At 37.1% G+C, this 13,329-nt stretch overlaps 1 protein-coding gene across 3 annotated transcripts in view; it reads right to left on the bottom strand.

Annotated features, from left to right (window-relative positions):
* The window catches only part of LOC109079710 (probable G-protein coupled receptor 153), a 40,730-nt gene that overhangs the window by 16,426 nt on the left and 10,975 nt on the right, over positions 1-13,329 (bottom strand). For all 3 annotated transcript variants that reach the window (XM_042762917.1, XM_042762916.1, XM_042762915.1), the window contains exon 2: positions 8,240-8,821. In XM_042762917.1, coding sequence (XP_042618851.1) covers positions 8,240-8,592 — 353 coding nt within the window. In that variant the 5' untranslated portion in view covers positions 8,593-8,821. The remainder of the gene's footprint in view (positions 1-8,239; positions 8,822-13,329) is intronic.

Raw genomic sequence — 13,329 nt, 5'->3', positions numbered from 1 at the left:
AAGCTCGCCTAGTAGAGGTGTGTAGAGCAGTCTGCAATAACATTTTGTCTCCCTTTTTTGGCGAAAATAAAAAGGTTTTTGGTAACGTTTAGCACAAAACATACTTTGTGAAGTCCTCTGTAACTAAAATGTAAAAATGATACATTTAAACGATGAATCACTGGGGGAAAGCACAGCATAGAACAAACAGTACATTCAGGCATTTTTGCCCTTTATTTGTGGCCTTGGGACAATAAATTCAAATGAGCATTGTTGGCCTATTTCTCGTGTGCAGATCTTTTTCGTTTTTTTTTATCTTTGAGCTATTTTTGGGTCTATGCACTTCCAGAATTTTATGTAGTTAGTTGACTTGGAATTGGCGCTACTCTTCTCCAGTATCTCCATTTAAGCCTTCAAGCATCACTTGTGTCATCTAAGGTCTGTCAAAATGAAATTATTTAATTGAAGTCCCTAGTTGTGTGCATAGGTGGGAAATCCCAGGGGGTGTGTGTGTGTGTGTGTGTCCCATCTGAGGGTTGTCCCCCCTAAAAAAACATGCATTGTATTGTAAATAACAATGTTTTATACTTTAAATAATTGTGTAAATAGTAAAACAACACAAACGGGGCAAAAATGCGTTTTAGGTTTAGAAACATTTTGAGTCTCCCCTTCCCTTGCCTCACAGTGCTTTGGTCCAAATGCCTGCTTTCCTCTTTTACATCACCTACACACACAAGTCCAGTGAGAGAGAACAAAGTCAATAGTTGTGGAACTGCAAGGCTGTCAAAAAGCTATTTTATTCACTAAAACATCGGGTGAAGAGATTATTTTCTCTTTAATACAGATGATGCCAATGTATTTTTTGATGAGTCACTATGTTAGCAATATTAACGTTACCTGCTTGACTGAAAGGGTTGCCAGGTTTTCACAACAAAACCTGCCCTATAACTACTCAAAACTAACCCAAATGTAGCCCAAACTAACCGTGTTTCAAGGAGGTCCCCTATTATAAATCACATCCCGGGGGCTAAAATACATGTTATTGGGGTCGCTACAACCCCCGGACATGAAAAACAACCCGCAGCAACAGTAGTAAAGTAGCCCAATTCCATAGGAAACCCGTGGACTTGGCAACACTGTGACGGATAGTAATGTCTACAACAGACACGAGCGCTGCCATGGCGTGACCACAATTTGAAGTTGTCTAATTTGGCATGGTCTCCCTGCTGCACTAATTGTAGTAAGACTTTCCTCTGTGTATACATATCCTTACAACTACAATTTTAGCTGTATTATTTGTGTACCCTTCAAAAATTGCTCTTAAGAAAGTTTATGTTAATTGTCCCCCCAAACTGTTAGACGAAATCTAGGCCCCTGGCTGTGTGCTGTAAGATACTGGAACATTCAAAATAATGAAAAGCTTCCAGTTCTTTGAGCAGTGAAGAAAATCTGCTATGCATTGTGCACTGCAGAATGTCCTATAAATGTTCAATGAGGTTTACATATGGGAACTACATTCATGAAATGCTTTATGAATTACTATATATAAATGATTATCCTAGAACATCAAAAGTGAACAGCATAGACATAAACTATACCTTATAAACCTTATATTCCTAAAAGGTGAGCAATAATAGGACATAAAGAATCTTATGTTGTACAGCAGACAATGGACATTGGTTTTGTTCATACACTTGTGAGCTGACTTGCTGACTACTCCCTACATTGGCAGCATCTAACTACATCTGAACCCAATAGGTGACCAATTTGAAACACTGTACAAATGCAGTAACTGGTGCTCAGCAAACGATTAAAGAAGCTATTTGGTATTTTTGCGATAATTTGCTACTTTTATTTTATTTTATTTTATTTATTTATTTTGCAATACATTAAATAAATGTATGGATTTTTTTATGTAATTATTCAGATACAGTCAGTTCAGTGATGATTTAGTTTAGGTCAATAACTGTGTAAAGTTAAATCGTCATGAAACAAGTTTAATTCAGATAAAAAGAAGTGGTGTTATTATTCAGCTTGAGTTTGTTCATTGTTGATTCAATTCAGTTCAACTGTCAGTGTTGCAAAATTCATGAATTATGAGCAAATTATATTTGACTAAAAAACAGAAGACAATAATGTAATAATTCTATTCAATTCAAGCTTTGTTCTCATATGATATTGTCAGGGCCATCAAATCGATGACTTTAATAAATGATTAAATTTCTTTTAGACCTGAACTAAGTAAGCCAAAAGCTCTTAAATAAACTATACTGGCAATAGTACACTCCCTGCCTGTTATCTGTAAGATGCTATCATTAAGCACACTGAAATTAAATTAACATTAACCATTCAGTTAATAGTTCAGTATACGAGAAATACCTTAGATCAGGAGTGTCAAACTCATTTTCACTGAGGGCCACTTCAACATTATGGCTGCCATCAAAGGGTCATTTGTAAGTGTAATACTGTACAAATATTACTACTCCTTAACATATTGTTTACTCTTTATTTTATTATTACTTATTTAATTTACAAATATTGCATGCATTTGCATAGATGTAAAAAGATATATGTAATTGCTCTGTTATTTTAACATAAATACTTTTTAATTTATCAGGTTAAGAAATCCAAATTACTCTCATTACATTAACTTTGTTAATTTGTTTTTCTTTTTTTTACATTTATGCCACAACAAATAATTGTGAGCTGCTAAGAACGTGTAACAGATATGGCATGAGCCCCGTCTCATGAAAATGCATATCAGTAGCACGATTTTCTGTTTCTATTTGGCATGCGATTTATACGCAGAATTTTTTGACATTGCTGTGCATATGATACGCAATCAATGCTTGTAGTAGAAAAAAGAAGTTGTGGTAGCCTACTCAGCCCCTCTCCCCTGCCCAAAAATAAATAAATAGAAACTAAAGTATTAAAAAAGTACTTTTTAATTCTCATAATTCGCAATGAATGTATATAGTGCCACAATAAATAAATAAATGCATTATTAATAGTTTGCAATTCTATTCACATTTATTTGTATAGCACTTTTTATGATACACTGTTGCGAAGCAGCTTCACAGAAAATGAACATTTCTACATTACATTTAGTAGTTTTTTTGTATTTTTATTTTTGTCATATGATGTTGCTAAAAAGAACATCATTTTATGTATTTGGTGTAATGAAATGTGTTTATGCGGTTTAAAGTTAAAAAGACACATTATTTTCCACATACTGTACATTATTGTTTATTGTTTTATGTTCTGTGTTTTTGATTTGTGTAGTTTTTTGTTTTTTTCAATGGTTATGGGTAGGGAGGTGTGGTTTTGTTGTGATTGTATAGATTGCTTTGTGATTGGCCGAATGCCTCAAGCGTGAAACGGAAATGTTATGCCCCTTGTCATACTGTGATGCGTGTCCCAGTCAGCACACCGTTGAGACAAGACAAAAACAATAAAACCCATTACAAACGAGGTTGCATCCAGTGGTGACATTATTACGGATTATAATGACTTATACTGTGTTTTTATGCATTGCGTTGCATTACACCGTGTAAACATAAAACTATATCTGCATTTGTGATCGGAAAAATGTCATACAACAAGCGATACTCTACACCAGCGGTTCTCAATTCCAGTCCTTGCGCCCCCAGCTCTGTATATTTTGCACGTCTCTTTGTTAACACACCTGATTTTTTTTGAAGCCATAAGAGAAACATACAAAATGTGCAGAGCAGGGGGTGGGAGAACTAGAATTGAGAACCGCTGTTCTACACTGCTCAAAACTGGCGTTTGAATCATCAGTAGCAAATCCTTTACATATGTAAATGTACTTAAAGACTGTGAGTCAGAACAACCGGCATTGTAGTCTTCTCTCCCAGGACCAGGAAACAGTCCTCCATAAAATGCACTGCCCACATCTAAATACAGGTGCATCTCAATAAATTAGAATGTCGTGGAAAAGTTAATTTATTTCAGTAATTCAACTCAAATTGTGAAACTTGTGTTTTAAATAAATTCAATGTGCACAGACTGAAGTAGTTTAAGTCTTTGGTTCTTTTAATTGTAATTAATCTCAACAAATTAGAATATGGTGACATGCCAGTCAGCTAATCAACTCAAAACACCTGCGAAGGTTTCCTGAGCCTTCAAAATGGTCTCTCGGTTTGGTTCACTAGGCTACACAATCATGGGGAAGACTGCTGATCTGACAGTTGTCCAGAAGACAATCATTGAAGCTCTTCACAAGGAGGGTATGCCATAAACATTCATTGCCAAAGAAGCTGGCTGTTCACAGAATGCTGTATCCAAGCATGTTAACAGAAAGTTGAGTGGAAGGAAAAAGTGTGGAAGAAAAAGATGCACAACCAACCGAGAGAACCGCAGCCTTATGAGGATTGTCAAGCAAAACTGAAGAATTTGAGTGAACTTCATAAGGAATGGACTGAGGCTGGGGTCAAGGCATCAAGAGCCACCACACACAGACGTGTCAAGGAATTTGGCTACAATTGCCGTATTCCTGTTGTTAAGCCACTCCTGAACCACAGACAACGTCAGAGGCGTCTTACCTGGGCTAAGGAGAAGAAGAACTGGACTGCTGTGGTCCAAAGTCCTCTTTTCAGATGAGAGCAAGTTTTGTATTTCAGAAACCAAGGTCCTAGAGTCTGGAGGAAGGGTGGAGAAGCTCATAGCCCAAGTCCAGTATTAAGTTTCCACAGTCTGTGATGATTTGGGGTGCAATGTCATCTGCTGGTGTTGGTCCATTTTGTTTTTGGAAAACCAAAGTCACTGAACCTTTTTACCAAGAAATTTTGGAGCACTCCATGCTTCCTTCTGCTGACCAGCTTTTTGAAGATGCTGATTTAATTTTCCAGCAGGATTTGGCACCTGCCCACACTGCCAAAAGCACCAAAAGTTGATCACCTCCATGCCACACCGAGTTGAGGCAGTAATTAAAGCAAAAGGAGCCCCTACCAAGTATTGAATACATGTACAGTAAATGAACATACTTTCCAGAAGGCCAACAAATCACTAAAAATGTTTTTTTTTTTTTTAATTGGTCTTATGAAGTATTCTAATTTGTTGAGATTGGTGGGTTTTTGTTAAATGTCAGCCAAAATCATCACAATTAAAAGAACCAAACATTTAAACTACTTCAGTATGTGTGCACTGATTTTATTTAATACACAAGTTTCACAATTTGAGTTGAATTACTGAAATAAATTAACTTTTCCACGACATTCTAATTTATTGAGATGCACCTGTATTTGGGTTGAACTGTTCTGGAACAGTGTTGTAAATACAGCTTAACCACTGATTTCTAGTTGTGTAATCTTTTAGAAGGCCAAACCAAGTATTTTCACTTTCACAACGAACAGCGAGAATCCAAGATTCGCCTTCTTTTTTTTTTGCGTGAGCATTTGGGCGGTGTTATGCAAATCTTCCCACATCATGACGTAGACATGTGGGGGCGTGTTTAAACGAAGCATTTTAGGAGGGCATGGACAAGTCTTAACTTTTATAAAAAATAGCTCTTTGAGTTTGAGACTTTAGTCTTTGCAACTTTACAGATCTTATCTATTCACGAACAGCTTGTAACACTCCAAAGAGAAAGGAAAACTTGAAATTGCATCATATGACCACTTTAATAAAAAAATAAAAAAATAAAAATTGCACAAGTCAATATGTGATACCAAACAGTAACACAGGTGGCCGCCAAAAGACCACTAAACAAGCTACCTTGACCTGGCTCATCCAGATTTACTAAACCACGGACTAGGGTTACTCAATAGGTGGCCCGCGGGCCTGGAGAGAAAAATGTTTGGCCCAAGCTAATTTCAAATAATGTGGCATGAAAATTCAAACACACCATCAGAAAGCAACATTAACTTAAATTGTGTCAACACCGGACGCGAAAGGCGAGAGGTCCGCGAGAGACAACAAAATATAATATAACTTATTATAATCAGTGACGCTGTCTAGACTGGATGCGACGCAGCGCAGCACGACAAAAAGTTTTCATTAGCAATTAAAGAAAAAACTCTTAAGCAGAGTGTGTCTGAATATTTTTGTCTCAATTTTTTCTTTTTTTTAATCAATTTTACTGGTAGTCCACTGTATGAAGAATTTTTGGGTATGATATGTCACAATTTACTTTATTTTGCTATACTCACTTACATAAATGAACTATAGTGTCCTGCATCCACTAGTAAAAAAATACATAAAAAATCATATCTGGTGACTGAATTATGTTTGGTTTGACTGTGGATTGTTTCTTAGTTTAGCTTGTAAAAAAATTACTTATAGTCAGCTGTTCCTGACGTGTACCAGTCCAGATTTGACACTTATCATAGCGGTCCATTTAAATTCCCATTCTCTAGCATGTTTTCTATCGCATGATAGATTTGATGAATTGAAAGTTCAAGAGAACAGAATATTAACATGATTTCTGAAGAATCATGTGACACTGAAGACTTGAATAATGATGCTGAAAATTCAGCTTTACATCAGAGTAATAAAGTGCATTTTAAAATATATTCAAATAGAAAACATTTATTTGAAATTGTAAAAATATTTCACAATATTACTGTTTTTGCTGTATTTTGAATCAAATAAATGCAGCCTTCATGAGCAGAAGAGACTTCTTATAAAAACATTAAAAAATCTTACTGATCTAAAACTTTTGAACGGAAGTGTATACATACTGAATTGAAACTGAAACTGGATCTCAACAAATAACTCTGCATTCAAATGCTCTGAGAATTGTTACTGAAGATTACAGTGATAACTTGAATGTTTGTCAAGAAACATTTCCTATTAAAGCCCTAAAGCCCATTCACACTGAGAGTGAATAAACTTTGAACGTTGTAACTTTGCAGATGTTGTTTATGCTCAAACAGGAACATTACACACTAGCTAAAGTTAGAAAAGTGAAATCGTGTTTTACCACCCCTTTAAACAGCAATGGGCAACAAAGCACCAAAACAAAGCAAACAATCAACTGTGTCATGGTGAATCAACATAAAGACAACATAAAAACAGGCAACTTTTGTCCTCTGTCGTGTGTAGTTGTTTTATAGTCATTATTAATTTATTTATATTTTCCCGCCCCTACAGTATGATGCCAAACATTCATTTTAGTGCTTCTTTTTGCTGATGGGGCTTTATAATAACTACACTCTAGAAAAGCATTCATCTACAAATATTCCTGCAAAGCTTTGTGATGTGAGAACATTGGGTAACAGGATAGACATCAAATAATAATCATGTAATAGAAAAAAAAAAAACCTGTGATGTCTCTCCAAACGACAGGGAACTGCGATATATATAACGACAGGGGACTATAGTTAAAGGAAAGTTGTCCTCAAACTGAATCATTGGCCTGATAGCTCCAAAAAAAGGTGTTGTTGTTTTATATAACAGATCTGACTAAAATGACTGAATGAGTTAAATTCACTTACGTTCAACAAAATTCAGTAAACCACTGCTGTGAACTTTATCTCCCTGAAACCACTCCTTAACAAAATTAGATAAAAAAGGAACTTGTTTAAAGAGTGGCTGCAGTAGTGTTTACATATTTACATGCACTAATTTTTGTCAATCCGAGTGAATGAGTTTCAGAAAGTTGTTTATATGAACCCTAAACTTTGCAATCTGTTTCATATATTAGTTTATGTGTGCATTACATGTATTCTGAACAAAATTGTGAAATTGTGAAAAAGAGTGCATATGGAGTGCTCAGCTGCCATGTTCAGAAAAGGAGAAAGCCACTGGTATGATGTCACCAGCATAATGGCCATTTTTCCATCCATTTCTAAAAAGAAACCTACCATAAATCTCAAAATGTCAAAAAAAGTCTTTCTCTTTGTTTATTCCTTCCCTTTCCAGCTTTTACTTATTTGAACAATACCTTAAACTTGGTATTACGAGCACTTCCTGTGTCTGTTTAACTCTTTAAGAAGAATCACTTTATGTATACCCCAATTGTAAGTTGCTTTGGATAAAAGCATCTGCAAAATGACTAAATGTAAATGTAAAGGTAGAAAAATCTAATTTTTAATTTATGATTTTATTCAATACATAAAAACATAAATTACCTACAATTCCAAAGACAGTTTAACTAGGTAAGCATGTGTTGACCTGTTTGAAAATTCCAAACAGCCTTTATATATAGTTAAGCATTAAAAGCTAATAATTTCTCACTATAAATGAATAGGTCCTCTTATTAATGTCCTTGTATTAATGTAAAGAGAATTTTGCTTACCTATAGTTGACAGGCCAGCGGACCATCCACATGCGGTGGTAGGACAGGGAGGTGACAGAGAAGCAGGTGACCAGGGTAAGGGTGTAGAAGGTGGAGACAAACACCTTGCAGAGTCCTTCGTTCCATTCATAGTTTGAGTGCTGTCGCCGCAGCTGAATAACACAATACATGGTGATAGGGATACCCATGTTGAGAATGTGTGTCCCAGCCAGTGTGCAGATGAGGAATTCCAGAGGCTTCCACTTCTTCTGCTTGGCGCTCACGCTCAGAATTCCCCAGGCATTGGCCAGGATGGACACTCCTGAGCAGACCAGCCAGGCCAGTGCATTAGTGCTGATGACCTCATCGTTCATGATGGAACAGCCTGCGAGAGCTGATGGGGGGTGGAATGGCAAAAGGTGTGGGAGCAGCCGCGGGCAGAGACAGGTGCCAGGCCCGAACAGGCATTCCTACAGGGACGGGCAGTCCTTCCTCTGGATGTGCTGAGAGGGCAGGGCAAGGGGCATAGCAGCATGAGGGGCCAGTGGGGTCGGGCAGAAGAGGAGCACACGCACTGACAGCCAGTCCACTGTCGTAATAATCCTGCAAAAAAAAGAAAAGACTCTATCAAAAATCACATTTCTTAATGCAAAATCACAAAGAATTTAGGTATTTCACCAACTACCATACATAATATTGCGAAAAGATTCAGAGAATGCAGAGAAATCTCAGTCTAGGGTGAGGCAGGAAACCTCAGTTGAATGTCTGTGAGCCATCATGCTGCGGTGTTAAATATAGCCGCATGGGCTCAGGAGTGCTTCTGAAAACTGCTGTCACTTGACACTGTCTGCTGCTGCATCAATAAATGCAACCTGAATCTGTTACTCTGGGAGAAAGCTATACATCAATTCTATGCAGTGATGCCGCAGGGTTCTCTGGCCAGAGCTCATCTCAGATAGTCAAAAAGACAGTGGAAATGTGTGCTGTGCTCAGATGAGTCCACATTTTACCTGGTTTCTAAAAAAAATGGATGTTGAGTTCTCAATCTCAAAGATGAAAGGAACCATCCAGACATTTATCAGCAACAAATGCAAATGCAAACATCTGTCATAGTATGGAGACGTAGCAGAACAAACGGCATGGGTGACTGGCATACGTGCGAAGACACCATTGACATAGAGGCATATATTGGAATTGTACAGAGACATATAATGCCATGAAGATGACATCTTTCATGGAAAGTCCATGGTTATTAGATCAGGACATTGTCAGGACTCATTCTGAATGTGCTACAACAGCGTGCTTTCATAGACACAGAGTGAATGTGCTAGATCAGTCCAGATCTGTCTCCCATTGAAAATGTGACCAGTCATGAAAAGGAGAATCAGACAATGACAATCAGACTTCTGAGCATCTGATGTCTTGTATCAAGCGAGATTGGATTGCTTGCAAAATTTAACAATTAGTAGGCCTACCCTCAATTTCTAACAATTAAACACTGAAATTAAAAGGAAAGTTAATGTGACACAGTGGTAAACATGTCTCTGTCCCAACTTTTTTGAAGTGTGTTGCAGCCATCAAAATCAAAATTTGTAAATATTTACAAATTAAGTTAGCCAGTGAAAACATAGGAAACTTTTTCTTTTACTTTAGTGAATTAAATAAAGGTTAAAGAGAATGAACAAATAACATATTCTTGATTTTATGGCATTTCACAAAACATCCCAACTTTTTTGGAATTGGGGTTGTAATTGCTGTCAGATTTTCAAAATCCTTCATCACTTGAATTAAGTTTATAATAGACACCCATCACAAAATCAGACTTATTTTGAAATCATTCTGAGGTTAAATACAGATTTAAAATCACAACAAGAAATAGATGAATTGCTATGATACAGTTTTTAAAATCAAATATTTGCATAGCTATGACAGAAAACACTGGAATCTAACAATGCCTTGGAAAAAACAGTTAATCTTAAAAAATAAAGGATATACATAAACCCAAATAACACATTAAACAGTTATCGAATAAGCATATGTCCTATTCTCTATACTAAACTCCTGATCATCAGCACTTTATGACAGAGCTCCATGAACTGAATTTAGTGTGTCAGATTAGAGACACATTCTCTCAGAATTGAGAACAACTGCACATTGGCATTATTATGTTACAAATGCCTCAAATAAAACAAAAGCATTCTGAGCACTCACAAAATAGCCACTAAAATAGTTTTTCAACTTTGTGCACTTGGGGCAGTCACAATTTAATGGTCATCTTTTATAAATAATGAAATTCAAAAGTTTACATGAATCTTTCAATGGTAAAAGTTAGTTTGACACGCTTTCCACAATGGCTCAATGAGGAAGCACAACTCAAGGTCTAATCCCCACTATGGGTCTGCTACATAGAGATAAGGGCCACTGTCCCTAAACTCTCAGCTCCATCCCTAATCAAACACACCTGATCCAAACAAACTCTTCAAGATTACTCGACAATTAAGCTGCGTTCAAGTCCTCCTGGGAAGTTCGTACTTACGAGTTGACAAGTCGTAATTACGACGTCGGGTGCAAACTCTTCAAGATTACTTGACAATTATGCTGCTATACCTTCTTTTAATAAATTACAAGAAAATACAACAGGGTTTGTTAACATAAAAACGTATTAATTGTTATATTGCCATCCTGTCTATCAATTTCAACTAAAAAATTACCATCAACAACAGACGTTGTATCCATCGATCCATTGATTCTGTCATGTTTCTCATTGACATGCCCCCAAGTCGGAAACTCTGAGCTTAAAGAAAATTCAGAGTTTCCCACTCATAATTACGACTTTGTGGTGGCATTCATGTGCATTTAACTCGTAAATACGATGTATCTGACATGACTTGAATGCACCATTACAGCCAGGTGTGTTTGATTAGGGATAGAAGTAAACTCTGCAAGACAGTGCACTGAGCCTCCAGGATCAAAGTTGCCCATCCTGATAAAGAGCAAGATACCTAAATTAAAGAGGTGGGTGTGAAGTCAATGGCTGCTTTTATGCTTTGATTGTATATTAGAAGTTTAGATGGGCTTAGTCCTGAAATTCTTTAACTCTTTCCTTGCTATTGACAGAATTTTCCATCTTTAATAAGAAAGCATGAAGCATGAAATGCATGAAGCTAGAATAAAACTTTTCTTTCCTAAGTAATTTGTAGTGAATCAAACCACTGCTTGAAATCATCAACAAACTAAGAACATTTCAAGCCATTGCCAATCTGTCTAGGGCTACCAAATTTAGCCCAGGAACATATACAGATGTTGTAACACAACTCTAAGAAGCCCAGGATACCTAGTTCAGGTTTATTTGATTAGGGTTTGTGCTGAGCTTTGCTGGAAGGTACAGCTTCACCTAAATTACACAAGATTCGATGCAAACTGAGTTTGCCAGCTCCACTGAAGAATGGCCACTATTCACCATATATCACATCTCTGACATGTCCCAAATATTTATTATTGTCATGTGGTGGAGTTATGTAATTTCCAAATCTCCAAAACAAAAACCTTACTATGCATTTTAGTAAACAATAGCACAATAATTATTTAAAGGAACAACGAATAATCCTTTCATGTTGTAAGATAATAGAATGAACATTTGATTTCATTTATCCTGTAATCATATGTTTCAAATTGCAAGACACCACAAGAATTGATATGCAAACTACAGAAAACAGAAAAAACGCTTTTCTGTTATTCACAGCTTTGTCCTTTTAAACAAATCTGATAAGCACCTTGTGTGTATGTGTGTGTTTGTTTATTTGTGTGCGTGTGTGTGTCAACACCGAAGCAGCAAGCATTAATGACAAATATCTGAGAAGATTTTTTGCTGTTTGTTTTTGCCGAAGACGCCTGACAAAACCAATATCCTGCCGATGTTTATTTATTATAAAGGGTATATGCTAAACCAAATGCTGTTTCATGTATTTTTCAAGTCTTTGTCATTAAAGGCTTGCTGGACCACTTCTTAGGTTGCAGTGTAATACATAGCAGAAAGTTGGGCATCTGTAGACACAGACTGTATTAAAAATAGCTAAATGTTTCATTTCATTTTCAATCAGAGGAACCTAGTTATAACAGTAACAATCTACATGAAGATAATTTAGCCATGTTTTACACACATTTTTTTTTTCAATATGTTTATAATAAAATTGTTTTGTGCATAAAAATGATATCTTCATTATTACTTAATAGGAGAGAAATGGTTCACATCATTTATATGCTGTCCATCTCTCCTCAGTGCCCTCAGGAGGCTTGTTGGTTAACCCCGCCACCTTTGGTTTTCAGGCACAGCAGTCTTCAGCGAGCACTGTTCTCAGCTGCCGCCCGAACAGTACAGCACAAGAATCGGTTGTTCCCTGCCGATAATCGACTTCAGGGAAATGAATACTCCAAACACACCAGAGGCCAGTCTCTAGAGACTGGTTCCCTTAGTAGACCTCTTGGCAGTGTGGAAAATTCTGCCAATTGTGTCTCAATTGGTCCTGCGGGTAGTGGCAGGCTCTCGTAGTAGAACAGGAAGTAGATATTCTTGTGAGCAAGGAGGCCACAGAACTTGTTCCTCCTCTCAAGAGGGTGTCTGGGTTCTACATCCGCTACTTCATTGTTCCATGGAAGGATGGGGAATTGTGTCCAATTATAGGTCTGAATCTGAATAATTTTGTCAAAATGTTCACATTCAAGATGCTGACATTGAAACCGGTTCTGATTCAAATCAGATCCAAGGACTGGTTTGTCACCATAGAGGACACGTACATACATGTATCCATCCTTCCACAACACAGGAAGTTCCTGAGGTTTGCTTTTGGGGGCATGATCAAGGTCACGTGGCTATGCTTATGTGCCTTAGACATGTGGAGGAAGTCTTAGAAGCCTGTCACTAGGCCCAGTGTTGGCGGCTTGCATAATGCTAACGACAGACGCATCCCTCACGGGCAGGAGAGCGGTCATGAGTGGCCACTCCACCCAGGGTCTTTTGGAAGGGCATCATCTCATGTTGAAACTTATATTGTCTGGTGATGCTGGCCGTGTTTTGTGCACTGAAACACTCCCTTCCAGACCTGAGGGGCCAT

This window comes from Cyprinus carpio, chromosome A8 (assembly GCF_018340385.1).
Source record: "Cyprinus carpio isolate SPL01 chromosome A8, ASM1834038v1, whole genome shotgun sequence".
NCBI lineage: Eukaryota > Metazoa > Chordata > Actinopteri > Cypriniformes > Cyprinidae > Cyprinus > Cyprinus carpio.
Note: the sequence above shows the minus strand (reverse complement) of the source record. Positions and strands in the feature narration are given on the sequence as shown.